Raw genomic sequence first — 27621 nt, 5'->3', positions numbered from 1 at the left:
TCTGTTTCCCTTCTTGTCATTGTTTTCCTTTATTTCAGTGAGAGGCACACGCACGCACACTGCACTCACACACACGAGCCGCGGGACCCAGGCCTCCTGGTCCACAGTCTGGGGGGGCAGGGCCAGGTGTGCGGCTGCCCCCGTCTGGTGCCTGCTCGGGGCAGTCCATGGGGCAGGGGAGTCAGGGGCAGTGCCGTGCTCGGGGACTCGGGGTCGCGGGGGGCGGTGGAGGCCTAAACGTTGGCTTTTTTGCCACCACCAGGGCTGCCCACTCTCCGTTCTAGCCGGCTGTAGGGCTCGAAGGCCGAGGAACCGAGTTCACAGCAGGCAGGGAGGTCCAGGAGGGGGGCAGAGGGGAAGCAGAGGGTTGGCGGAGGCGGTGGCAGCGGCGGGGACGCGGAGGCCGAGGTCAGGGGGTTGAGGCACGGGGAGGACTTCCTGGGGTCTCCCGGCGAGGCGCCCCGGTGGCCGGCAGGCAGGCCCAGAGGGCCAGGGCTCAGCGCCACGAGGCCGGGCGCCCTGGGCACGGACAGCAGCCGGCCCTGCTCCAGCAGCCGCAGGATGTTGGAGGTGGCAAAGGCCTCGGAGGCCTCGGAGGACGTCCGCTTCTCCAGGTCCCTGCTCTGGTCTTTCTTCTGCTTGGTGCGGCGATTCTGGAACCAGACCTTGACCTTGGGGCCGAGGGTGGGGAGGGGTGTCAGGAAGGGACAGGAGACAGGCAAAGTGCGAGGAGGTCGTGGAGGGCCAGGGAGGGGGGAGCAGGGCAGCAAGGGTGGAGTGAAAGGGGGAAGAAGAGCATTCAGAGTGTCGTTAGGTCTTCCCCGCTCGGCCGCTCTGCGCCAGCCAGTCAGGGACCCTGGCCCCAGATCGTGGTCGCAGGGTATGATCTAGAAGGTGGGCACAGACTCCTGGTGGCGACGTCCCTCGGCCTTGCAGAGCACTCACCGGTAGGGAGGCCCAAAGTGGGCGGGGGTGGGCTGCCGGCCTGGGGACCAGCTCACCTCGGCTGTCCTGGGACCCCCACACCCCCTCCCAGGTGAGCTCTCCATCCCAATCTGCATGAGCCCTTCAGCTGCAGAGGCCAGGCTCCTCAACAGGACACCCAGTGTGGCAGGAGGTTGAAGGCCACTGGCCAAGGCCAAACCTGGAGACGCAAGCTTGGGGACAACCAGGTGCCAAGTCCTCCACAGCCTAAATGGAGCCACCAACGACAGGGCGGGGGGGGGCCCTTTGTCAAGGTCTATGAGAGGAGGCCGATCCAGCCGCCTCCACTGCCCAGCACCCGGGGCTCCAAGGCCCGTCCTCGTGTATGGAAGAAACCATAGGCTGGGAGGGAAGCTCAGTGGTCAGCCCCCATGGTGCTGGGATCCCCTCCCCCTGGGAGAAGGCAAGGGCAACCCCTCACAGAAGGCAAGGAGCAGTCTCCAGAAGAATCTTGCATAGGGCCTAGAGGTGCGGGCGGAGAGACAGTCTGATGCTCATGGCCCAGCTGGAGCACTTGCACAGCATCTGTAGGCCCACCGCCCCCCCCCCCACTCCCCCCCTGCACCCGCACTGGTGTCCTGGGAGCACAGACTCTTGGCCGGGAGGTTCGAGGAGGCTGGCAGCTGGCTGGGGCAGGGTGTGCCAGCAGGACAAATGGGGGCACTGGGTGGAGGGCGTGCCCAGGAAAGGGTGGGGAGGCCTTGCTGGTGGCCTCCAGCTTTGGGAGAGCGTAAGGGGGGCCGGCAACTCCTATGGCTCCGGTGAAGGAGCCCAGAGGCTCGGAGGAGGCGGAGGCCGGAGTGGGAGGGCTGCCTGGGTGCGGATGAGGGTCGGGTGAAGCCTCCTGGGGCAAGGCCTCACGACACCACCTCCTAGGAGCCACCACGCCCCGGGCGCCAACAGTGAGTCAACCTGTTCCAAGTGGGGAAGGGGAGGACGAGATCTGAAACAGGTGTGGGTTTGGTGTTTGGGACGGGACTTGGGAGGCCCGGGGGGCTCAGCAGTGGAGCATCTGCCTTCAGCCCAGGGCATGACCCCGGGGTCCCGGGATCGAGTCCCGCGTCGAGTCCCTCTGCCTGTGTCTCTGCCTCTCTCCGTGTCTCTCATGAATAGATAAATAAAATCTTTAAAAAATAAAAAATAAGTAAATAAATGGGTTTGGACTGAGTTTCAATGATGGAAATTAACCAGAAGGTTGCGGGATCCACTTGCGATTGGACACATCATTCATTCCCTCAATCATTCATCCTGCAGAGGTGCACTGGGTGCCCTCTACCTGCCAGGTGCCGCCTCGGACTCAGGGCATCAGCAGTGATGAGAGCAGAGCAAACCCTCCGTGGGAGGGGACACGGATGAAGAACGGCAGCGAGAACGGCAGTGACTGTCGGGGCGCTCAGTGCCTGGAGCAGGGTCTCTCGAATTATTCGTGCTAAGGAACCACTTTATAAAGTTTCCAGTGTGTTGTGAACCAATGATTTTGTCAAATACAATTAAAATGAATTGCACTTACTCTCCATTTCTGCACCTAACCTTCCTGGGCAGGTAACAGTTTGAGGGGGACACCCGCCCCAGAGCCGCACTTTGAGAGGCGCTGCTTTGGGAAAAGGCTGAAGGATTAAGGGGGAAAGGCTGGCTTACTACTGGGTGGCAAACACAGCCTCTCTGAAGAGGTGACATTTATTTTTTATTTTTTTATTTTTTTAAGATTTTATTTACTTTTTTGACAGAAAGAGCACATGTAGGGGGAGTGGCAGGTAGAGAGAGGGAGAAGCAGGCTCCCCACGGAGCAAAGAGCCCGATGGGGGGCTCGACCCCCGGATCCCAAGATCATGACCCGAGCTGAAGGCAGATGCTTAACCGAGCCTCACGGGCACCCAAGAGTTGACATATGAAGGGGATATCAGTCAGGGAAGGCCAAGGGACATTCGACCAAATGTGGCTGAAGGAAGCGACTGGAAAGAAGAAAATGTTAGTTTGTCACTCCTGGGATCTCAATTGCTCCAGGAAAGGATCCAGTCAGACACCTGGGGAAGCGGCTCTGTGGGTCTCTGCCTTCCTCTCCCCTGCTGGGAAGCCTCCTGGCTTCTGCCTTGCTAAGCAGCCACCCTTTTAGGACCTAGATACCACCCCAAGAATGTCCCAGCCTCAGCTTCTCATCTCAGAAACAGGGACAAAAATACGTGGGCTGTTGCAGGGATCAGATACAGACGTCCACGCAGAGGACTTCACATGGTGCCTGGCCTATCCTAGCACCGAACCAGCGGGAGAGGCCAGACTCAGAAGTCAGGATTCCTGTCCTGGCGAAGCTGAGGGTCTAGGGGGAGGGTGGCACCGACCCACTCCCAGCAACAAAGGGGGTGGCACTAACAAGGGGGATGAGCCGTAAGGAATGACAGAGGTTTTACGGGTGTCCTGTCCTGCAGCTCTGGGGCAGCAGGAAGAGAGAGGCGTGGGCTCCCCGGGTTGGGGAGTCCCTAGGGAGGGGAGGAGAGGAGGGGAGGCCAGGGCTGGGGGCTGGCATGCCCATTTCTTGGGCCCTTATGGACCACGTCGGTGGTTGTCAGTCTGGGCTGCACTTTGAGATCATTTTCTTCTAAATCCTGATGCCCACACCCGGTGGGGCCCACACATCCGTATTTTCAAAAAAATTTCTGTGCGTGGGAGGCCTGGGTGGCTCAGTGGTTGAGCATCTGCCTCCAGCCCAGGGCGTGATCCTGGGGTCCCGGGATCGAGTCCCGCATCGGGCTCCCTGCATGGAGCCTGCTTCTCCCTCTGCCTCTCTGTGTCTCTCATGAATGAATAAATAAAATCTTTAAAAAATTTTTTTCTGTGTATGAATCTAACCTGTGAACTGAGGTAGAAGGAGCTGGAGCTGCAAAGGTGGGGGAGAGGCGCCCCGCCTGACTACTTCCTACCAGCAGTCCCATGGTCCCCAAAGGGCTGACTCATAAGGCTCAGCAAACAAGGGCCAAACTGAGTGAGAGGCAGGTTCAGAGCCTCTGGGTTTGTCCCTCCTTCCTCCAGGAAGCCTTCAGTTCCGCTGCAGGGACCCCCTCTCTCAGGGTTAAATCTGGGTATGGTCTTCGGGGAGGCCTGGGTCCTGTGCAGAAGCATACTTCCTGAGGCGCTGGCCTCCCCCTTGCCTTCTGGCTGCCCTGCTGCGGTCTCCCTGCAGGCCGCATCTCACCTCCTCCCCCTCCTGCTCCCCCGCCCAACTCCCTGGGTGCCTTCACTTCCCCCTCCCCACCCTCTCCACCCTCCCCACCCGCATCCTCCGCTGGACCACACTGTGAGCCGCCCGCACACACAGGGGAGGGCTGTGGTTCCCAGCTGCCTGCCAGGGCCACGGAGGTACTTTCTGGGAGATCATCTGTCACCCTCTTGAGGCTCGTGGCGGTGCTCAATCCCAAGCCTCATGATCGATTTGGAAATGGCCTTAATCTTTAAGGGGCTACTTCCCGTGACTGGGCACATTCCCATGACCGGTACTTGCGGATCTGGGATGGCCCTGGTTTTTGTGACCTGGAAGGTACCAGCTATTCTGCTGTTCTGGAAGAAGTCATGGGGGCAGAGCCCCAGGTATGGGGCTGAAGATAATTGTCAGAGAGCCGGAGCTGCTCTTATCCAAGCTAATAATAGCGGATTTAGTAAAGCCTCTGGTGGACACTGAAGTCTGTCAAGCAACGTGGTCCCACATCAGCTGAAAAACAGAGAGGTTGTCAGGTCCTCCCCAGAAATTCTGACTCGGAACCTGTGGGCTGCACGCGAAACCTGAGCCAGGAATCTGTATTTTTTTTTTTTTATTATTATTTTTAAATTTTTTTTTTATTTATTTATGATAGTCACACAAAGAGAGAGAGAGGCAGAGACACAGGCAGAGGGAGAAGCAGGCTCCATGCACCGGGAGCCCGATGTGGGATTCGATCCCGGCTCTCCAGGATCGTGCCCTGGGCCAAAGGCAGGCGCTAAACCGCTGCACCACCCAGGGATCCCAGGAATCTGTATTTTAATGAGAATCTCAGGGGTTCCTCGTAAGGCGGTCTGCAGACCATACTTTGAGAAGCCCTGGCTTAACCGAGCACCACACGTCTCCTTGAAACAAGGCAAGGCGACCAAGTGTGTCGGGAGTTCCTAAACACCGGGACAACTGTACCAAGGGGCCCGTCCTAGTTCTCCGATGTGGAGAAGGGCACGTGCGCTCCGGGTGGGCCAGGGGCTCACGGGCCTCCTCTGAGAGCTGTGCAGGCGGTGGGGAGGGAAGGCTTCACGGTCCCCCCAGGTCCCGCAAGGGGGATTCTCACCAGGGGTGCCCGCTACGTAACCAGGCACATAGAAGCTAAGACAGAGAGAGGGAACGAGAAGGGAGTCCTGAGTCAACCCACATTTTCTCCACCTAAATTAGGGCCCTCCTGCTACCCAGGAAGGGGGTAAAGATGCTGGTTGGCAGGAGGAGGAGCCGTGGACAGAGGCAACCTCTTGAGAGCAGGTGCGGGCGGACTCTGGGGAGCCCCGGGGTGGGGAGGGGGCGGCACATGGTGTTGAAGCCCCCAGGCCCCAAATGAACCTCAGCTTCAGTTCCCTACCAGGGGTGGCTACAGCATGCTTCCTGTTCCTGGGCTGACACAAGATTGTGCCTCCTGGTTCATCCCTCCGGGGTCCATCTGTTATTTGAGCACACGTGAAGGAGTCTCTTATCCTTTCCCCTAAAAGAGCTGCAGGTAAATCAGAGAAACAGCAGCCCCCTGAGAAAAATCTGACATGTCTTCCCGACATCTCCACCTGGATCTCAAACTGAACCGATCCCAAACAAAACGCTAGATTGCTCTCCAGTGTCCTGCTCCTCCCCAGCTTTCTCACCCTTTACGTGGGCTCGTTGGCCAGTTCCCATCATACGCCTGTACCCCACCAAACCACTTCTTTTTCCTTTGCCCCGTGCACATAATTCCTGATGAGCAAGTCCTAACAGATGCCACCTCCAAATTAGAGATTTGGATTAGACCAGTTCACTCCTCCACCGGCGCTCAGAGCCCCACCTCGGCCTCTCGTCCCCCTTCTCCAGGTGACAGAGTGGCCTCTGTAATGCCAGTCCCCTCGTGTCACTCTCCCCTCAACACCTCACCATGGTCTCTAAACACCACCTGCTGTGTCCCACCCGCCTTCCCTATTACACTCTGACTCCAGCCACACTGGCCTTCGGACACTTCAGAACATTCTGTGCTAGTTCTCACTTCCAGGCCTTCACAGTTACCCTGAGTCTTGACTCCTCCTCTCCTAGCTCTTCCTCTGCCTCTTCCCTGTCATTCACACCCCGGCCACTGTCATTCACCTCCTCAAAGAGGCCTCCCCTGACCACCCCAGGGAAAGATTTCCAGGCCTCAGCATACCATGTTTTATCTGCTTCCTAGCACCCACTAACTCTTGTAAATGCCATCTTTCTCACTCAGGGCGTACGCTGCACGGTGCCTGGTCTACGTTGTTCTCTGCTATGTCTCTGGTGCCTAGAACGGGGCCTGGTACATAGGAGGTATTCAGCAATATTCTTAACAAAGCTACGGGTATATATAAGGAGGATTCCACAGAATTTTAGCTCTAGAACCTAGGGCAAGTTACTTACCTCTCTCAGTTCCCTGAAATGGAGATAATATTACCCATAAAGCCATCTTTTTATAAAGACCAGGTGAGGGCAGCCCGGGTGGCTCAGTGGTTTAGCACCGCCTTCAGCCCAGGGCCTGATCCTGGAAACCCGAGACCGAGTGCCGCATCGGGCTCCCTGCATAGAGCCTGCTTCTCCCTCTGCCCGCGTCTCTGCCTCTCTCTGTGTCTCTCATGAATAAATAAGTAAATTCTTTTTTAAAAAATAAATAAACTGCACCTGAGTTCATTCTAACAAGGTGACTCAGGGTGGGCTCTGCCTGGGTTCAGGGTGCAGCAGTGGTCCCAGAGACTGCACCTGTGATTAGGGGGTTGGGCCCCCCACACTTGCCCTCTGGAGAGCGGGGAGGGGCTGGGTTACAAAAACTCTTGAACAGTAAGATTCAGAGAGCTTCTGGGTTGGGGATCACGTGGCGGTGCTGGTGGGTGGCACCCAGAAATGGTATAGAAGCTCCCTGAACACCCCACCCCAACATCTTGCTCTATGCATCTCTTCCATTTGGCTCTATCTCCCCCTTCCACCAAATGTGGCTATTTCTGAATTGTATCCTTTACCATAAGCCTGTAAATGAAAGTAAAGTGCTTTCCTGAGTTCTGCAAGCCATTCCAACAAATTTCCAAACCTGAGGAGGGAGAGGTGGGAACCCCCAACTTTATAGCTGCTCCATCAGAGAGGTACCGGTGGCCCTGGGGCCTTGCATGTGGCATCTGATGTAGATGCCCAGTGAGACTGAGCCTTAGCCTGCATCATCTGTGCTCACCCCAGGAGTCCGGGGCAGAATTGAATCGAGTAGCTTGACACTCGCTTGGGGCTAGGGAATGGGCGGTCTGGTTGCTGTTGGAAAACATCCCACACAGCTGGTGTCAGGAGTGTTGTCTGAAGAGAAACCTCACGCTCTCCCCACACGGTCACAGCGAGGACTAAATGAGTTGGAACATGTCGAGTACCAGAGCCTGGGACAGAGGAAGGTCTCAGTAACTGTTAGCTGTGCCTTATAGTCTCTGCCAGCCCCCGGCCTAGGAAAAGAGAAGGGATTTTCTAGAGCTGTTGCTCAATAAGGGTCTCCGGATCATTCTTTACAAGCTCTAGGATGGCCGCCAGTTTAGAGATAGCATAAAGATGACAGACTGCTTGCCCAAATCCTAGCTCTGGTAATTGCACCGTTGGGTTGTCGGGTTGTGGGGAGGCCTCAGTGAAATCCCGTATGCAGGGCACTTGGAGCCACTCCGGGGCACAGTGGGCACCCAGCAGCATTATTATCATTATTGTTTTCTTGTGTCTCTGGTACCAGACTCAAACACCTCCATTCGCACAGAGTGGGTGCTCACTTCACAAAAGTTTTTCCTTTGGGCTAAGCTTATTACTGTTAAAATCCTAAGCCCTTCCTGGGTGAAGGAGGTATTCGGACCCCTTCTCTCCAGCAAGGACTTCTGAGGTACAGTGGGATAAAGGGTATGTATGGAGGATGGGGAGATGCCCAGAATGGGGAAATGAGAAATACCCAACCCAATTTTGGAATGTTTCTTCTCTTCTCTGGAATCTCTGCTCCCAGTAAGCCAACACCTCACCACCCTCTCCTGCAGGGTCCCTCATGTGCCAACACCCCCCCCCCCAAGTCACTCCCTGCATCCTGGATGCCCCTCCTTCCTATTTCTCTGGCCTTTCCCCATATTCCACCCAAAGGGCCTGATGCATTCAGAAGGCCCTCTGTTGGCATACGCCAGCTCTCTCTTATCCGCGCTATATTTACTGCTCTGATTTACCTATAACTCTAAGCTTTTCCCTGATGCACGTGTGAACTCCAAAGCTGGGTCTGCCTGTAGCAGCCCACAGGCCTAGTACCCCACAAAGTTTCCGGGCTGCAGGGCAAGGGTGGAGGGGCCTGGCCCTGCCCTCTTACCTGGGTCTCGGAGAGGTTCAGCTGGCGGGCCAGCTCAGTGCGCTCACGGCCCACCACGTACTGGCAGCGCTGGAACTCCATTTCCAGGCGGTATAGCTGCTCAGCTGTGAAGGACGTGCGGGTCCGCTTGGGTCGGTCCAGGTCCAAGCCCTTAGGCAGGACAATTTCCCGGATGGTCCCTTTAGCATCTGCAGGGGCCATGAAAAGAGGCTGTTTAGTTCACTAGTTAAGTAGCCAGACCACCAACAATCATCTTCACAAGAGCCAGTGTGATCTAACCGGAGTTCTTTGGGCCTGCGGCTGGCTCTGTGACCTCTGACAAGTTGCCTACTGTCTCTGGGCCTAGCTTCCTTAATCGTCCAATGCAGTAGGTTGTATCTATTGGGCCTTTGTATGTGAATGGGCCTCGTTACAAATTTCAAGTCCACTACCAGAGCCTGGGAAGAAAGGATTCACCCTGACCCGGCCAGGATTCTGTTCCCTCAGCAGAGTGAAAGGACAAACAGAAAAGAGATATACCAAATCCTCAAGTGTAAAGGATAGGATGGGTTAGAACTGGTCTGATAAGGCTTACTGGAGGTGCCCAGAGCCAGGTCCTGAGCCCTGTGTATGGGTGTGCATGCAGGGGTGAGCACTCAGTCCACAGACCCTCCTGGGGTCCGTGAAGAGGCTGGCCCATATGGGGTGGATTGCAGCCTGGGGAGCGGGGATTCCCAGGAAAGAGCCCAAAGACCACTGCCACTACATCAAGGTGCTGGGGTGCCTCCTAGGGGGGAGACTGCCACTTCCCACGTATTTAGTTCTGAACAATAGGACCACCCTCTTGGGTCCTAAACCAGTGCCATCCATGCATAACCAATATTTTGAAGACTACTTAAGAGAACTTAAAATCTTGCAGCCTACACTCACCAGATATTCCCACTCAAAAAAACTGAGAAATAACAATAAAACGTTTGGCAAAAGTGAGATTCAAATACGCACTCTGAGAGCTGGAAATCCAGTTATTAGAAAAGTTTGTGTCAAAAATTGGGAGGTGGAAATGTGCAGCATCACATTCTGTAGGATTTACTAAACCATTCCCAGCTTACGACATTGCTGAATGCAGCTGAACTGACATTACAGAGAAAGACTAGTGTCTCTGGAAAACCCGCCAGCTCAAGGCAGCCCTGATCAACACAGGTGGTGCTGAGCACGCACAGGAAACAGAGCAAGTCGCAGGGGTTCGAACCCTCCCCGGGGCGCATGCACAGTTGGAGCTGGCAGTGTGGCCAGAAATGCAAGGCGAGGCTGCTATGTTTTAGACGTGTTTGCCCTGGGCCAGGCACTGTTCTACGTGCTTGAACCCTCTCAATGTCTCAGTGAAGCCGGAACGATTATGAAGCCCATTCTGCAGGTAGGGAAACAGAGGAACGCATGTTAAGTAACTTACCCGAGGTCACACTGACCGTGCTCCATCATCTGTGTAAACACCCTCGCTTTACTTTACTGAAACCCTCTTGTAGTAATACTTAATGATTCAGTGCTTAGGCTATAATGAAGAGAAACTCTGGTCACGGGTAAAGAAATGGAATCTTCTGGACAGGTCCGTCAGTGCCCTGGAAGACACAGGACAGGACCTGCCTCTGGGATGGGCTGTCCATCCGGGGGCTCCGGGGAGCCTCACCGCTGGAGACTCTACTTTGGAATCCCTGCTCTAGGGTGACGGGCACTGAGGAGGGCACTTGACGGGGTGAGCTGGGGGTCTTATGCTAGACGTTGGCAAATTGAATTTAAATTAAAAAATGCAAAAAGTAAAAAAAAAATTTTTTTAAATTAGAATTCCTGCTCTAGAGGGTGAGCCTGACGCCTCTCCCTCCAAAGGCTCCTCCACGTGATTGAGACTGGTTCTGCCCGGCTCCTACCAGAGCCGGCTAACCTCTGCTCCTCCGGGGTGTCTCGCAGCTCCTTCCAGCACCTTCGTGCTGGGTGGACCCTGGGGAGAAGGTGGGTCTGGGTCAGGGACGCAGCGGTGCTCAGAGCTGGTCCCCCCACACTGGGCAGAGCTTGAGACCGGCGGCCCTGCTCCTGAAGTGCAGGTGGGACCACAGGCCTTCGGACGACCCAGGCCTTCCCTGACACTTCCTACGTGCCGTGCCGGAAAGGTGGGGGAGTGTTTGCGACCCCATTGACTGGGGGTCCTCTCCTCAGGCCCTATTATTTCCAATCGTGACACAGTCTTAGGACTTCGCAGGACACCCGGCTCCGAGGCATTGCTTTGTTAAAAGTGTGTCGGAGGCGCAGAGTGGAGGGAGGTGTGGGCGTCCTGGTGGTGCCGGCTGCTCGGCTCGGCTTCACTCTCGCAGGGGGCCTCCTCGAACCCACCAAGCTGGAGCCGGAGCCGGGGTTCCTGACCGCTGAGGTCACGTCATACGTGGCCCCTGCCCTCTCCTCCTGTAGAAGAGCTAAGACTCGGGAAGCAGGCGGGCGCAGCTCTCCCCAGGGGTCAGGAAGGCAGCCTGCCGGCCAGATAGCAAAATGCGCCGTAAAAGTAAGCACAGGAAAAGATATCCAACATCGCTAGCCATTAGGGAAAGGCAAATCTAAACCAGGAGGGACACCTATTAGCACAGCTAAAAACAAAAAACACCGTGAGCGTCAAAGGCTGGTGAGGATGCGAGCAAGGAGGCCTCATCCACCACCGGTGGGAATGCGGAGGTGCGGCCGCTCCAGAAAATGACCTGGCAGTTCCTGAAAGACTGAAGCCTACACTTAGCATGGCCCTCGGTGCCCATACTCCCGGGCATTTGTCCTAGAGGAGCAAATCTTGGGTTCACACCCAAACCTGTGCGTGAATGTTCGTAGCTGCTGCTGTATTTATAACAGGCCCCCGTGGAAACAGGCCAAGTGTCCTCCAGGAGGCGAGCGCTTAAGCAAACTAGGTCCCGCAACACATGGGATATTACTCGGCAATAATGGAATGACTCCTGACAGACAACAAACTGGATGAATCTCCAGGAAATTCTACTGAGTGAAGAAAACCAGAGTTGGTTCCCAAGATCACATACTGCATGAGCCCATGTGCACGACGCTACCGCGAGGTCGGACCCAGAAAGGAAGAAAACAGAGGCAGGTTACCAGCGGTGAGGGAAGGGAGGTACAACCATCAAGGAGTAGCATGAGGAAGGTCCTTGATGGTGACAGACCAGCTCTTGATTCGTGGCGGTGGATATGCCGATCTATAAATGTAAAGCGTCACAGAACTATATATAAAGGCTAAAAAATGAGTGCGTGTACAGACGGGTGAAATTCAAAGATCTGTGGTCTAGTCAATTACATCATATTGATGTCAATTTCTTGCTTTTGATAATGTTTTATGGATATGTAAAATGTCACTTTTGGGACAAGGTAGGTCATGGATACACAGGGCTTCTCTGTCAGGACCTCTCTCTACTATTTTTACAACTTCTTGTGAGTCAAAAATTATTTCAGAATGAGACATTTAACAACAAGAACAAAACATGAAGCTACAATGAGGTTTTGTTCCAGAGATGGACAAATCCATTGGTGGAAAAAATATAATAGAGTTTCCCTGCGTGCCTGGTGGCTCAGTGGTTGAGCATCTGCCTTCAGCTCAGGTCGTGATCCCGGGGTCCTGGGATCTAGCCTCACTTCAGGATCTCTGTGTCTCTCATGAATAAATAAATAAAATCTTAAAAAAAAAAGTTTCTCCAAAGTGCCTCCTGTAATTTTCAAGGTGACTTAAAATGGTACATAAATAAACATTTATCCAATCAAAAGTTATGCACTTAATGTTTACTAGGAACAAATTTAAACCTATGATTTTATGTGCTTAGAACGAGGCAGAAGTAGATAATCTTAAAATGTATTATGTTAAAATATTAAGTAAATAAATGGGACATACATATAACAGAAATGGTGAAGATGATATTCAAATGACTGAAAGTCAGAGAACAATGGAATCGAGGTGCACAATTGGACCCACGCATATATATATACACACATATATATATATTTTAAGATTTTTTTATTTATTCATGAAAGACACGGAGAAAGAGGCAGAGACACAGGCAGAGGGAGAAGCAGGCTCCATGCAGGGAGCCTGATGTGGGACTCGATCCCGGGACCCCAGGATCATACCCTGGGCTGAAGGCAGGCGCTAAGCCATTGAGCCACCTAGGGATCCCCCCAACATATATATTGATAGTTTGTGATAATGGGAGCTTTCTCAATGGAAAAAGGTCTAGTCAATAAATGGAATTAAGCAGATTGGTGACTATAACTTATCTATTTGAAATAAAATTAAGTTAAATTCCTGTCTTTCATCATAAGAGACAATCATTTTCAAATGGATTACAGAGAAAATCATAGACTATAAAATGATAAAAGCACTAAAAGGAAATGTAGGATGCTATTTTTATAATCCTAAACTTGGGAAGAGCAAGATATAAAACTAGAGCTGCAAAGGAAAGACAAACAACTATATTACAACCATACTATATTAAAGCCAACACCTTTTGTATGATAAAAGCACCAAGACCAAGGTAATTTAAAAAAATTGAAGAGAAAACTTCTTTAAATGGTAAAAAGAAATTATACAATGCAATGATAAATATTTTTAAAAAGGGAAATAGTCCAGTAGAAAAGAATGGTCAAATAATTTATCTGGCCTATTTACAGAAAAAAATGCCAAATGACCAATAAACATGAAAAATGAGCACAGCTTCACAGAAATTAGGATGACACCAACTCACACAACAATGAAAAATCATTCATCTCCTATAGGACTGGAAAGACATTAGTGAATGGTTAATAAATCAATAATGAACTGTAGGGGATTCCACACTCGCACTCAATGTAGGACTGTAAGTTGTCACCACCTTTTAAGCCTGTATTTGTCAAGATTAAAGATGCACATAACTTTTGCCCTAGCAATTTTATTTTAGTAGGTACTTATCCAGAAAAGCACACACTCATGTGCTCCAAAGTATATATAAGGACATTTGCTGCAGTGGTGTTCAAAATATTGAAAATCTGAAAGCAACCTCAAGGTTCCCACAAAGGAAATGGCTCAACAAATTATGGTAATTCATACTACAAAACAGTGCAGCAATTTAAAAGAATGACCAAGTGTCTATATGAACTTACATTAAGTGAAAGAAAGTGATATGATAATATATGCAGTAAAATCCTACTAGTTGTAAATTAAACAACTATACATATTCAAATATTGAACATATATTTAATGAGCACCTACTAAGTGCCAAATACTATTCCAGGGTTTAGGGATAGAGAAATGAGCAAAATAAGCAAGGTCCTTGCTTCCATTGACCTTGTATTGCGGACAGAGAAAAACAATAAATTTAAAAAATGAATGTGTATGTAACGACAACTGCTGGGAAGACAATAAAACAAGGTAAGAGGATATTACTGACCTTCTCCAAACAACTAAAACCAACCACTACAGTGTGTGTGTGTGTGGGGGGGTCTATTCTAGCTATAATGGTCAGAGAAGGCCACTCATCAAAGTTTAGTGGAGAAATCATGAATGCTGTTCACCAGTGTTTCCAACTCCACCCAAAGCACATGGTAGGGTTGCAGTAATTTTCTCCCCTTTGAAATTAGATATGACCATATGACTTATTTTAGCCAAAAAGAAGAGTTCACCTTCAGATGAACCTTTAAAAACCGGTTCATAATTTGCCACACCTCTTTCCTCTCACTGTCATGGTCCTGGAAGCAGGAGTCAGGATGGAGCATCATCAGCCTGGATTTCTGAGTACCAAGGTGAGCCTGTGCCCACGGGTGATGCCCTTATCATGTGAGTGAGAAGTACATGTGTGCTTTATTAAAACTCTAAGATTTAGGGTTGTCTCTAGCCCATCCTTGTTGACACAGCCTCCTTACCCAAATTGTTCCTTTTCTGGGTGGAGTTTGAGGGAGGAAGCATCAAGAAGGAGGGACAGCTTTAATTGCAGGGCCTCTTTGTGGGTACAGTTGTTAGCATGAAAATGCATGCGTCTCCTGCCTGAGTCTTGCTGCCTTTCTGGTCTCCTCAAAGAAGAGTGAGTCCTAGAAGAAGGGGAGAGGGTGATTCTGTCCGAGGAGCCTTGGCTTGAGCGTGGTCATCTCTGTCTGATGATAGTGATGATAGTGAGCCAATGCCCCTGACCTCTAGAACCAAATATTATCCCCTCCTGGTCCTTCTCCTAGGAGACACCCACAAAGTTCTACCTGATTTCATCTCCTAACACCTGCGGAGTTCCTTTACACAACAAGCTGGTAATATACTGATTTTTAAGTGTGACAAGGTCCTTCCTGCCTTAATCTATAATGTGATTATTATAAAAATTCCTTATGGGGGATCCATGGGTGGCTCAGCGGTTCAGCGCCTGCCTTCGGCCCAGGGCGTGATCCTGGGGTCCTGGGATCAAGTCCTGCGTTGGGCTCCCGGTGTGGAGCCTGCTTCTTCCTCTGCCTGTGTCTCTGCTTCTCTCTATGTCTATCATGAATAAATAAATAAAATATTTTTAAAAATTCCTTATGGAAGATTCATCAAGTTTATTGGGAAAAATTGAAAATGGAAGAATAGTGAAGAAACAAGGTGAAAAAATGAAGAGAAAATGCTTGCATTACACCCAGCAGAACATATTACACGTTTACAGCAACTAAAATGGTATGATGCCGGCACAAGAGTCTGGAAGCAATCCATGCATACATGAGAATTTCTATAAAGAAGACATTTCAAATTAGCAGGAAGAAAGGATTATTAAAGACCTGGCTTTTGGACAATTTGCTCATTATTTGGAATAAAGTAACTTATCTCTCTGCATGCAAAAACAAACATAAGATACATGAGCACTGGGGATCCCTGGGTGGCTCAGCGGTTTGGTGCCTGCCTTCCGCCCAGGGCGTGATCCTGGAGTCCTGGGATCGAGTCCCATATCAGGCTCCCTGCATGGAGCCTGCTTCTCTCTCTGCCTGTGTCTCTCAGTCTGTGTATCTCATGAATAAATAAATAAAATCTTTAAAAAAAAAGATACATGAGCATTTTTCACATAAAAATAAGCTCTAGGGCACCTGGGTGGCTCAGTTCATTAAGCCTCTGCCTTCCACCTTAGGCCACGATCCCAGGGTCCTGGGATGGAGCCCCCATGTCAGGCTTGCTGCTCAGTGGGGAGTCTGCTTCTCCCTCTGCCCTCTCCCCCTCCCTGCTCGTGATCGATCTCTTTCTCTTGCTCTCTCTCTCAAATAAATAAATAAAATCTTTTTTTAAAAGCTCTAAAAATTGAAGAAAACCAGACAAAATTTTAAAAGGAAAATAAATGACAGATTTGAGGCCCTAGTAATAAAAGCTTATTTATGCAGGATAAGAGAAAGTTAAAAGACAAATGATAGATTAGGAGAAAATATTCATAATACATGCAGAGCAGAGTCCTAAAGTCTGGTACTCACAAAAGTCTTTAGAGACTGATGAGTAAAGTCAAGCACTGGGAAACTAAGCAAATTATATGAAAGGGTTATTCAGAGAAGAAGAAATGCAAGTGCCTAATAACTATGAAAAAATACTCAAGCTCAGAGGGAATCCAGGAAAAATGAGTTAGAACAGCAAATGAGATAGTTTTTTCTTTTTCCAGATGCCATATTTTGCCTATCAGACTGTGGAAAATGTGCTGGCAAAGATGAGGGAAAATATGGGTTCTCTCAAGTACCATTGTTAAGAATACTTTTAGGGGACAATTTCACAACACCTAGCCAAATTAAAAACTGCATAATTTCATTGTCCTAGAAATTTTATGGAGGTTTCTACTCCAGAGAAATATTGATACACTTTGATATACTTTATTTTTTTTAGAAAAATATAGGGAAAAATTGAATGTTTATCAGTGGAAAAATGTACCTGTGTACATTTTTGTTTGGTTTGTTGCAAAGCCTGTGAAGAGCTTTCTAACAAAGAACTAAAAGCCCCAAAAGAAATGGCCATTAGATATGATTACAATTTAAATTTAAATTCAGAAAAAAAACTTACAGCAAAGTTTTAAAAAATAAAATGATTTAGGCATATTTGCAACACGTGTCACAGAAAAAGGGATTCTTTAGTATAAAAAGAGCAATCACAGCTATAAGGAAACAATAAACCAACAGAGAAATAGCTGAACACATGAATAAAAAATTCCAGAGGAAAGTAAAATGAATAAGTACATGAATATATGCTTAACCTCATTAGTAATGAAAAATGCTAACAAAAATATATATATTTTTTCACTTGAAAAGATCTCACTGTAAAAGATTCAGCATACTCTGGGTTGGAAGGATGAGGGAAATGGCACATTTATACACAATTGCTAGATTTTTTGGCATGAAATATCTATCATAACTTTAATATGATATACGTGAACTCAGCCATCAGAAAGGATGAACACCCACCATTTGCTTCGACGGGGATGGAACTGGAGGGTATGATGCTGAGTGACGTAAGTCATTTGGAGAAGGACAAACATCTTATGGTCTCACTCACATGTGGAATATAAGAAATAGTGAAAGGGACCATAAGGGAAGGGGGGGAACTGAGTGGGAAAAATTAGAGAGGAAGACAAACCACAAGAGACTCCTGATCTGGGAAACAAAGGGTTGTAGAGGGGAGGTGGGCGGGGGACGGGGCACTGAGGAGGGCACTTGATGGGATGAGCCCTGGGTGTTATACTATATGTTGGCAAATTGAATTTACATACAAATTTTAAAAACAGCTAAGAAAAAAATATATGTGCTTATTATTTTAAACATTTTATTATGAGAAATTTCATACATATACAAAATGAGAATAGTGTAATGAGCTCTGATATACCTATTCCCTAACTTCAACAACTATAAATTCAGGAACAATCCTGTTTCTCTCTAGCCTCATAATTTTAAGATATCATATCATCTCACCCAGAAATATTTCTATATGTATCTCTAAAAAAAACTTCCTTTAAAAAACAACCACAATACTGTCACAACCAAAAACATTAACAATCATTCCTTAATATAAAAAAGTCCTACTTGTTTACACATTTTTTCAGATTGTCTCATAAATGAGACATTTATTTATTTATTTATTTATTTATTTATTTATTTTAAAGGAGACTTTTAGAAACCATCTGTCCAAATTAGGATATAAAGATGTTCACTGATGCACTGTTTGCAGTAGTGAAAATGTAGAACAACCTAAGTACCCATCAATAGGGGACTGGTTAAATTATTATTTATTTTTTTTTTTTTTTGGGGGGGGACTGGTTAAATTAATTTTATCTGCAGAACAGAATATCATGCAGTTGTTACAAAGAACAAGGCATGCTAGACAGCAATCTTTCTACAAATGTTTATTAAATGAAAAAAATTTTGCAAAAGAATTCCCACTTTTGTAATATATAACTTACATATTTATACTTTTCAACTACTGGAGAAAGTTTGGGAAGTTACATCCTGGGAATGTACATGCTTTATGGGGGGGGGGAATGAAGATGTTTTAATTTATACATGATATAGCAAAACAGCATGGTTGGTTTTGTAATTAGAAAGTTATTTTATAGGTCAGAAAATAAAAGACATCAAAAACAAATTAGAAGGAAATTATAAACTTTTTAAAAAAACTGCAACACATATGGAAAGCACTAAGCAACTATCCTTAACAGAATATCTACAAATCAATAAATAAAGGAATATTTAAAAATTGGAAGTGATCAAGGAAATGAGTTAATAACACCAGAAGAAATACACTGGCCAATAAATACGGAAAGATCATCAACTTCACTAATAATCAATGAAATAAAAATTAGAATGCCAATGATGTACCACTTATCTCCTATTGATAAGTATAAGTGACACATATTGGTACTACTTACCACGGTTTAACAAAGGTAATAAAGATATGTAATGCCCAATATGGGCAAAGGGAAAGGGTGAAGGTAAAAATAGCAAACTTTTCCCTCCAAAGAATAATTTGACGGTATCTATCAAGATATAAAGTATAAGCTGTGATGGCAAGATCTGGAGGTACAAGCACTTTCAGGCATTGCTGCTGGGACTAGGGTAGGGGTCAGGGTGGGTGGGGAGAAGGGCGGTGTACCATCTAGAAGGCAATTTGGCATTATCTTCTAAATTACAAACATACTCAGTAACCTGCCTTCAAGAACTTCTCTGGCACATGTGGAAATGACCAAGAAGGAGCTTATTTATTGCAGCATTGTATATAATAGCAACATCTTAGAAAAAGGCTAAATGTCCACCAATGGGACGTGGGTTACACAACAAACATCATGGTCCAGTGTAAATGGAATACTATGCATCTGTGAAAAACCAAACAAGAAATTCCTTACATCCCCAAAATATATTGGTAAGTGAAAATAGCAAGGTGCAGAAAAATATAGAGATGTCACCGTAGGAGTAAAACAAAATAAAAGCAAGAAAAAGTAATATAGCAGCCCTGACTTGCAGAAGCAGGAACCGGTTTTGTAAGGACAAATTAGAAAGTAAAAAGTGGTGCCTTAGAGCCGGGTGGGAACTGGAAGACAGCCGGCAGGGATGGGAGATTTTTCACTATATACGTAAAATAGCAACACAACGTCTTGATGTTCAAATCATAGGAGCTAATTACTGTTTTCGAATCCAACAAAACCCGTTTTTAAATGTTGTAGTGTGTGTAAACCTTTTGAGGCACTGAGGGGAATCATCTCGTGGAAACACTCAAGTGCGCAAAGGCCCACGCCTTGGGAATTTATCCCCAGTGTTTATATTGAGGATAAAACACCTGGACCGTCTCCCCAGAGGCTGGAATTCGGCTTTCCCCACCAAAAGGTCAGTCCCGGAACAGCAGAAACGGCTGACCCCAAAGATGACCCCTGCGGACTGAATTTGTTTAAAAGGTAAGTTGCAAAACAGCTCACGTCATAGGATCCCGCTTTTGCTAATGTGTGTGAGAGGGGAAAGCTCCTGGAGCACGCAGCTGAGGCTGGGGACCGCGCCCTGGAGCACGCACCTGACACTGGGGACTGTGTCCCCCGGACACGCACCTGAGGCTGGGAACCGAGTCCTGGAGCACACACCTCCTCACACTGGGGACTGCGTCCCCGGGCACGCACCTGAGGCTGGGGACCAAGTCCTGGAGCACGCACCTGAGGCTGGGGACCACGTCCTGGAGCACACACCTGAGGTTGGGGACTGCGTCCCCCCGGCACACACCTGAGACTGGGAACCGAGTCCTGGAGCACGCACCTGAGACTGGGCACTGCGTCCCCCCCCCCCCCACAGCCCCCTGCCGCTCGGTTGGGCTTGGTTTTGTTCTCTGACATGCGCGCGTCTCGCCTTTGGAAGTCAGTCCTCGACCGCCCTGTCTACCATGCGAGCCCGGCTCCGCGTGCCTGGGTCCCCGAGCCCCACGAGCGGGAGTGGACGCGGCCGCAGCAGGAGCAAAACGGCGAGCACACCCGGGCCCTGGGGCTGGAGGCCACTGGGCTGAGGGGGGGGGCGGGGGGGGGCGGACTTGCCCAGTGGTTTCCATCTCACCACTACCCATCCCGCCGCCCTCCGCCTCGCAGGACCCCCTGCCCCGGCTGGAAGGCACTAGGCCGCTGCCCGGCCCTGGGGACCCAGCTACGAGTCAAAGAAACATATTTGAGGTTTTCCAAGTTTTTCATTTCGGTGATTCCCAAAGTCGAGGGCTGCATAAGATTCCAAAAGTACGGCCGGCGTTGGAGATTTTATATTTTAACAATTATCCTTGTGGCACCATCACCGGCTCATGGAAGGAACAATACTGTAAGGTTAGAAAACGAGGACCCTCTCCTCTCAGCGCGGCCTTGTTCCGGGGAGTCTTCGACGCAACGAGATGCGAGACGTTGGCAGTTCTGCCTCCTTCCATCCATCGCGGCTCTACCGTGTACCCTGCGCGGGGACAGTTGCCTTAGAGGACTGCGGAGATCCCGGACTCGGGGCACGGTGACCTCTTCCCGCTCCTGGTGCGGCAACAAAGGAACTGGGCTCGGGCCCTGCCTGCCCGAAGTTAGCAGTTAGCGGGGGGAGCCTCCGACCACCGGCCCCATCGGGGCCACCGCGGGCGGGTCGGGAGCCCTGCACTTCCCGGGGTTCAGAGGGGGTCCTGGCTGGGAAGCTGAGCACCAGCAGCCCCCGACAGCCGGCCGGGGACACATTCACTGACGTGTGTGGAAAGAACCTACAAGTGAAGGGCGAGACGGAGGGAGCAGCGGGGAGAGAGGGATGGTTCCCGACACCGCAGCGGCCCCAGGAGCCAGCACCTAAGTACCGCGACCCCACTTCACCCCCATCCCGGCGCTCCCTGCCCCAGCTTCCACAGCCCTCACTCCCCTGCTCTGTGGCCCAGATGCGGTCCTGGCGGCGCCACTTCTTTCCGCATTGTTTGATGCCACCCTGGCACCCTCAGCCACTCCAGCCTCCCGCCCGCCTGGATGGGGCGGCGGACAACCAGGGGCTCAGGGCACCCAGCTCCCAGGGATTCCTGGGTAGGTCCACTTTGCCTCGGTGTTCTCTATCGAGGTCCTCGAACGAGGGTAGGGAACTCAGCAGGATACAGTGCTCCCTAACTGGCTACCTGCTTTACAAGGTGTAAGGCCAATCCTTTTTCTTTTTCTCTCTTTTTTTAAATAAATTAATTTATTTATTGAGAGAGTGCAGTGGGGAGAGGAGGGGAGGAACACAGAGTTTCAAGTAGACTTTGCTGTGAGCCAGAGCCCAAAGTGGGGCTCAATCTCATGACCCTAAGATCAGATCAGGACCTGAGCAGAAACCAAGAGGGGGATGCTTAACCAACTTCCTCACCCAGGCGCTCCAGGCCAAGTTTTATTTTATATTTAGCAAGCAGGAAATAGAAGCAAAATTAACATGTTAATACCCCCCACCCCCACACCAAATACAAATCAAAAAGATATAGGGCGGGAGCTCAGGGCCCCTATGGACCCAGGCTCCGTCAGGGTAATTGAGGAAATGGCTTAGAGCCAACAGAACCCAGGGACGCTCTCTCCCTGGTGCACAATGGGCCAACGCCCCAAACTGATGCCATCCATCCACCTATACCAGTCCAAGGACACACACCCCGGGGTCCCCAACCTGCCCTGCAAGTGTTCACTCACTGTCCCAGCCTTGGAACACAGACTCCTTGCCCTGTAGGGTGAAGGGGGTGGAGGTGCAGGTGGAGATGGAGGGGGTAGGGGGGCACCCAGACGTTCTGACCCTGCAGGTATGTGTATGTGTGTGTTTGCACATGGCCATGGGCACCCACACGAAGATGTGGTAGCAGGTTCATGGGCACGGACTCCAAGCCACCACCCAGAACAACAAAAATAGTATGAGAACACAGGAGCCTTGCACAGTTCCCCGAAATGAAAACAGTGCACACAAGACACATCAACAGGAAGACACATTTGGTTGCTGGGCAGCTTCTGTGCAAGCGTTGGGGTGGGGGTGGGGGTGGGGGTGGTGCAAATAGATAAAGGGAAAATAAAGAACCAACGTGATAGCACCCAGCCTAGACCCTTGTTGAGAAAGTGGGTCTTTCTGCCAAAACAAAGCAAAAGGAAAAACATTACAAAGCAAAACAATCCCAGGGAAATAAAAAAAAGAAACCTAATACACCCCCCCCAAAAGCCCCCAAACTAAAAATTAAAATAAACACAAAATTGCAGCGTGCAGTCCTCTGCATGAAGGATTCAAACCTTCCCACTGCTGCCTGGGGCCTGGTCCTGGGTAATCGCATCTAGTAACAGACTAGTATAGTAGCCACGGTCCCGAGGTCCCCGAGGTCCAGGAGCTGAATCGCAGAACCCCATGCTCAGTTAGGTAGACCCGTCTGCCCCACCCTCCCTGTTGCCAAAATGCCCGCTGGACAAGCGGGCAGATGTGCCCCTGCGGAGCTGCTATGACTTGTAGGGTGAGGTCTGCGAGGTCAGGGCTGAGCCGCCGTAGGTCCAGTGGTTTCTGTAACTCCAAGTAGAAAGCGAGCAGATTTGGAGTGAACCTGAGCCCAGATGGGGAGTCTGCACCCCCAAGCCGCTCTCAGCGCAAGCCCCCATGCCTTGGCCCCCTGCCCAGCGTCTTCCATGAGTCTGGCAGTCAGCGTCCTGCCTGGTGACAGGATTGTGCAGTCTGTAAGCGTTCAGAGGTGCTGGTTCTGGGCCACACCAGCACTGCCCCCAGATTGGGGGTGGGGTCGGGCCTAAATTCAATGTCTGCCTTCCCGGGGAGAACTGCCAGCAGGAGTTGGAGGCCCTGGTCTTCCTGGGTTTAGCCACTCGTGCATCCCTCAAGCTCCCAAGTGAAAGCATATCAGCTAGTGAGGGGTGGTGTGGAGCCAGCTGTTCACGAAGTCAAGGGATCCCTCATCGTTCCTGCCCTCCTGCTCCCAGAGAGAGAAGTGTGGACGTGAGGAGGGGCGCTCCCCAGGCCTCAAAGCAGGGGAGCGCTCTGGGGGCCAAGGTGGCTACACGGTGGCGGCATTGGGGCCAGAGGATGGAGCCCGAATGGGGTTCTGACACCCATCGCCGTCCCCAGAGAGACCAATCCAGGTGAGCGGGTGGCTGTGCTGAGCGTAGTTCCTCAAAGTCGGTGACGCTAGCAGGCGGCTCTGGTGTCCCGGCTCTATCCAGAGGGTTGTTGGATTTTGCATCCGGATTAACCTGGGAATCCCGTGGGCGCCTCTAGTGCGCGGGTGCGAGCGCAGATGGGGAGGTTGCTGGAAGTTCTGGGTGAAAGCTGGTCCGCCTCTTCTAAGTGCCCGTCCCGGCTCCACCGAAGAGGCCTTTGCACGTCCGCCCGCCGCGAGCAGCCCGGCAGAGCGTTAGAGCCGCAGCTGGGAGGGGTCTGCTCGGGCGCTTCCTGCCCGGGGCTGGCGCGCCCCTTCCAAATGTAAAACAAAAGGATCCCCCGTCCACGCTCCTCACGGGCCAACGCGCTGTGCACACAGAGGTGTGCAGTGGCCTATGTGGCTCGCTGGCCGTAGAAGCCCGGCTGCGGGTGCTGGCGTGCCTGGTGTGCATCCAGGCCTGTCACCCTTGTGGCCTTGTTTGTGCCCCCGTGTGTGGCTTGGGGCGGCCTCCATTTTGAGGTGGGGATGCAGCAAGTTCGGCCTCCGGGCTCCCTGACCCGCATTTCGCAGAGGCAGCCGGAAACTTGAACGATTGGTGGAGTGAGGGTTCCTCGAAGGGGATTGGGGAAGGCCACACCTCGTGGTCTGTAAGGTGGCACTAATCCTCCTTTCATCAGCCAGTTCTCAACCCCTTGGCTACTCACCTCCCAACGCAGGCGCAGCAGTTTTGCCAAGGCCAAAGGACAGCAAGTCCCCTACAGGGGGATGAGCTGGGGGAGGCTTCTGAGGAAGTAGGCCCATGCCCCGAGTGGTTTGTGGGTCACCTCAGAGCAGCCCCCTTTCATTCAACAGAATATTTATGGAGATCCTGGGGGGGGGGGGTTTGTGATGTTATAGACATCACCACTGACTCTCAAGGTGACAGCTATGGGTTTCTATGTATAAGGAAACTGAGGCACAGAGAGGCAAAGACACTGGCTGAAATTTAAACGGCTCTAAGACCAGTATTCCAAAGCAACTTCATTTAATTCCAGTACATATGGTTTCCTTTTATTCCCCTGTCTCTCGAAACTACCCCCCCCACACAACAGATCTGCTACCCTGGGGTGGGGCCCTCAAGGTAGCAAGTTCAGCACGCAAAAGAGATAGGAGTGCAGAGAAAGTGGGATTCTTTCCCAGAATTCTCACCCCATCACCAGTCTAATGGGCTGTGATGGCAAACACCTCCCTTCCACCTTTTTATTGTTTCCTCTGAAAGTGCTTTGGGAGGATGTGCCCTGGGAGGTCAAGGGCAGCATGCACCTTGGTTAAAGCACACTGCAGAGGCATTCATCCCCAGACAAGGCGCTGCAGACTTCCCCTTAGCAGTGCCAGGCCTTTCAGCTGTTGGAACCTCTACCCACTGTGGGGCCACAGTGACACAGGTGACCCTGGCTAGGAGGGATTAGAGCTAAATGATGTGCCTGGTATCTTGGGCCTGAAATAACCTCCTTTCCATTAAATGAGAAATGGCAGAAGGACTTAAGAGGGCCTCGTGTACCTTTTATTTTTTTTTTAGGTGTGTAAATGCACTCGCTATGCTATATTCCCATATTGTACAAATATAGTGGCCTTGTTCTATATGCATACATGCATTCATAAACGTGTATCTCCTGACAGTGCATACAAGCTGCCCCACATACAGTGTGTGTGTGTGTGGGGGGGTGTCCATCTGTCCAGCTGTGGATTGCTCCTAGTCACTTTTGACTCTTCCCTTCTATGAGTCTACACCTGGGAGTCATGCAACTGGTCATGCAACTGGCAACCAAGTGATGGTAGGTGAGCATAAAACTCACAATTGTCCAGAACTCACCAATACCCACAGGTGAGTGGGTATGAGGTGGTGAGTGTCACGGGCAGGGACTTGAGGGTCTTCATCTGGGAGTGTGGGTTTAAAAGGCTGATTTCTCCATTTCTGAAAGCCTTGCACGTTTTCTCAATGAAACCCCAAGTTAGCTGTTGACATCTTGTATTCAGGGGACACACACACACACACACACACACACACGATGAGAAGGGATCTAATCTAATCTAATTTAATCTCAGGTGCCCAACAGGTCCACACACCTGCTGGAATTGCTGCGAGGTGGGGACTGCCCTCCCATCCAGTCCCATAACTGTCCCATCCCAAGCCTGCCCTCCCAACATCGCTCAGTGCCTCACCTCTAGGACACACCTGACACCGGGAGTGCTCCCAGAAGACCGGGGTCCTTGGGTCTGTGTCCAAGACGGACCCTTCCCATCGGGCTGCCTCCAGGCTGCACACTGGCCCTGCCCCCATTCCCGGCCGCCGAGCCCAGGGGCCGCGGGGACGCTGTGCGCAGCAGCCGAGGTGCCCCGGTCTGTGTGCGGGTGGCCCAGGTCGGATGGACAGAGGCGGGGTCCCGGCGCCCGGGCGTCCTGCGGCCCGCGTGGGGCTGGTGGCCCTGCCCAGGCCGCGGTGGCCGGGCGCCGGGTCTGGCCCGGGGACTCCGAGGCCTCGCGGCCGGCGAAGGAGAAGCGGAGGAAGGGCAGCGCGGGGAGCTGGGGGGAGGCCGGCAGCCGCCGCCGCCTGGGGCCGCCGACCTGGGCTCGGGCCGCGGCCTGGGCGGGGAGGGCAGGACCCCGGGGTCCCCGCGCCCCTCCCGTCGCTCCGGCTGAGCCCGGGTCCCGCGAACGCTGGGGGCCGAGGCCGGGGAGGGCGCGGGGCTGGACCGAGAGAGGCGCGGGGACGGGGATGGGGGCGCGGGAGGCCGGGCCGGGGCAGGGGTGCGGGGCGCGGGGTGCGGGGCGCGGGGGGCGCGGGGTGGGGCGCGGAGGGCGCCGAGGCGGGCGGATCGGCCCCGAGCGCAGCGCCCCGGACGCCGGCCCTTCCCGGTCCCGACGCAGCCGAGCGCCCGGGACGCGGTGTGCGCTCCGCCGCCGGGAGGCTCCCCGGCTCCGCGCCCGCATCTGCGCCGCCGCCCGGCTGGGAGCGGCCTAGGGCGCGGGCCCGAGCAACGGAGCGGAGCCGGAGGGGGGCCCGAGCGGAGCCCGAGCGGAGCCCCAGGCCCGCGGCCGCGCGCGGGAAGCCTCCTGCCCGGGCCGCCTCTTTGTCGGCCGCGCCCCGCTCTGCGCCCGGCGCGCAGGGGCCCACCCGCCGCGGGGAAGGGCGCGCGGACCGATGGCGGACGCCGGCCGCCCGCGCTGCGCCCCGGGACGCGGCCGCTTACCTCGCACCAGGATGCGGCGGCAGTGGCCCGGCTCCCCGAGCCCCGGAGGCCCGTCGCCGTCGCCGCCCCGGGGGCCCGCGGGGCTGGGAGCCGAGGTCCCGGCCATCGCCCTCGGGCCGCGGCGGCCCGCACCGGCGCCTGCGTGCTCCGCCGCGCCTCGCCCCCGCCGCCCGGCTCCCCGCGGGCGGGTCCGCGGCCGCGCTCGGCGCCCCAGCGCCCATGCCCGCCGCCCGCGCCCCCGGCCCGCCCCGCCCCGCCCCGCCGCCCCGCCGCCCCGCGCCTCCCCCTCCGTGCGCCCCGCCCGCGGCTCCACCCCTCGCTGCCCACCGGGCCGGGCCGGGTCCCCGAGTCGCGGAGCTGCGAGGGGGCGGGGCGGGCGGAGGGGGCGGAGGGGGAGGCGGGGCGGGGCGGGGCGGGGCAGCCCCCTTCCCCCCTCCACCCCCCCGCTCCAGGCGCAGGGAGGCGGGGGCTGCCCTGGGGGCTGTGCTCGCTGCGCGCCCTGAGCTCAAGTTCGCCAGCCTCACCCCTCCCCGCGCCCCCCGCGCCCCTGGCCCTCGCCCCCCGCCCCCCTCCCCTGGCCCTCGACTCCCGCGCCCCTCCCCGCGCCCTCGCCCCCCGCCCCCTCCCCGCGCCCCCTCCCCGCGCCCCCTCCCCGCGCCCTCGCCCCCCACCCCCGTCGGCCCGGGGAGGGCAGGCCCCGCGCTCCCGCGCTCCCGCGCTCTCAGCCGGGCCAGCAGCCCCGGGGCTCCGGGAAGGCGACCCCGAGACCCTGCAGAAAGCAGCAGAAAGCGCTGGGCCTCGGCCCGCGGGGTCGGGCCTCCGCGCTCCGCCGCCCCCAGACCCCAACGCCCGCTCCCGGGCCGCTGGCCGCAGGCAGGCCCCTTGCTCCGCGGAGAGCGCCCGGCGCCCCGATCCCGACGGGCAGCAGGTGGGTGACCCCGTGCGCCGCGCCCCGGCCCAGCCCCGGCCCCGGAACGGCCCCCGCGGGGCGCGGAGAAGCGGGGGAGCGGGCCCCGGGGCGAGCGCTCGGCCTCCCGCGCTCAGACGGGCCTGCGCCCCGGAGCCCAGCGTCTCCTCCGACGGCCCCAGGACGGGCCCGGCCCCGCGTTCCCTCCGCGCGACCCCGGGAGGGGCTGGAGGAGACGCTGGGCCCGGGAGGCCGGTGCCCCGGGCGCGCCCGCACCGAGGCCTGCCCCCCCGCAAAGCGCCGGGACCGCCGACTTCGCTCCCCTCCCCGGCTCCGGGCTGTCGGGCCCAGAGT

At 53.2% G+C, this 27621-nt stretch overlaps 1 protein-coding gene across 2 annotated transcripts; it reads right to left on the bottom strand.

Annotated features, from left to right (window-relative positions):
* Window positions 1–10: 10 nt before the first annotated feature.
* On the bottom strand, window positions 11–26492 carry VAX2 (ventral anterior homeobox 2). 2 transcript variants are annotated; one of them, XM_072768745.1, is made up of 3 exons: window positions 26361–26492; window positions 8538–8725; window positions 11–671 (listed from the first exon to the last, which is right to left on the bottom strand). In XM_072768745.1, exons 1-3 carry the CDS (start codon window positions 26464–26466, stop codon window positions 234–236), a joined length of 732 nt encoding a protein of 243 aa, XP_072624846.1. In that variant the 5' UTR covers window positions 26467–26492; the 3' UTR covers window positions 11–233. The 2 variants fall into 2 exon arrangements, with proteins under 2 accessions (XP_072624846.1, XP_072624845.1); XM_072768744.1 differs by lacking the exon at window positions 26361–26492 and adding an exon at window positions 25333–25708.
* Between the last annotated feature and the right edge of the window lie 1129 nt (window positions 26493–27621).

This window comes from Canis lupus, chromosome 11, assembly GCF_048164855.1.
Source record: "Canis lupus baileyi chromosome 11, mCanLup2.hap1, whole genome shotgun sequence".
Lineage (NCBI taxonomy): Eukaryota > Metazoa > Chordata > Mammalia > Carnivora > Canidae > Canis > Canis lupus.
Note: the sequence above shows the minus strand (reverse complement) of the source record. Positions and strands in the feature narration are given on the sequence as shown.

Excerpts from the sequence above, each read along its gene's own strand:
- VAX2 (XM_072768744.1), bottom strand. The coding sequence starts at position 25,450 with ATGGGGGCAGGGCCAGTGTGCAGCCTGGAGGCAGCCCGATGGGAAGGG. Across the intron at positions 8,726-25,332 it reads GTGTCAGGTGTGTCCTAGAG|ATGCTAAAGGGACCATCCGG; the intron begins GTGAGGCACTGA and ends TGGCCCCTGCAG. Across the intron at positions 672-8,537 it reads TGAACCTCTCCGAGACCCAG|GTCAAGGTCTGGTTCCAGAA; the intron begins GTAAGAGGGCAG and ends CTCGGCCCCAAG.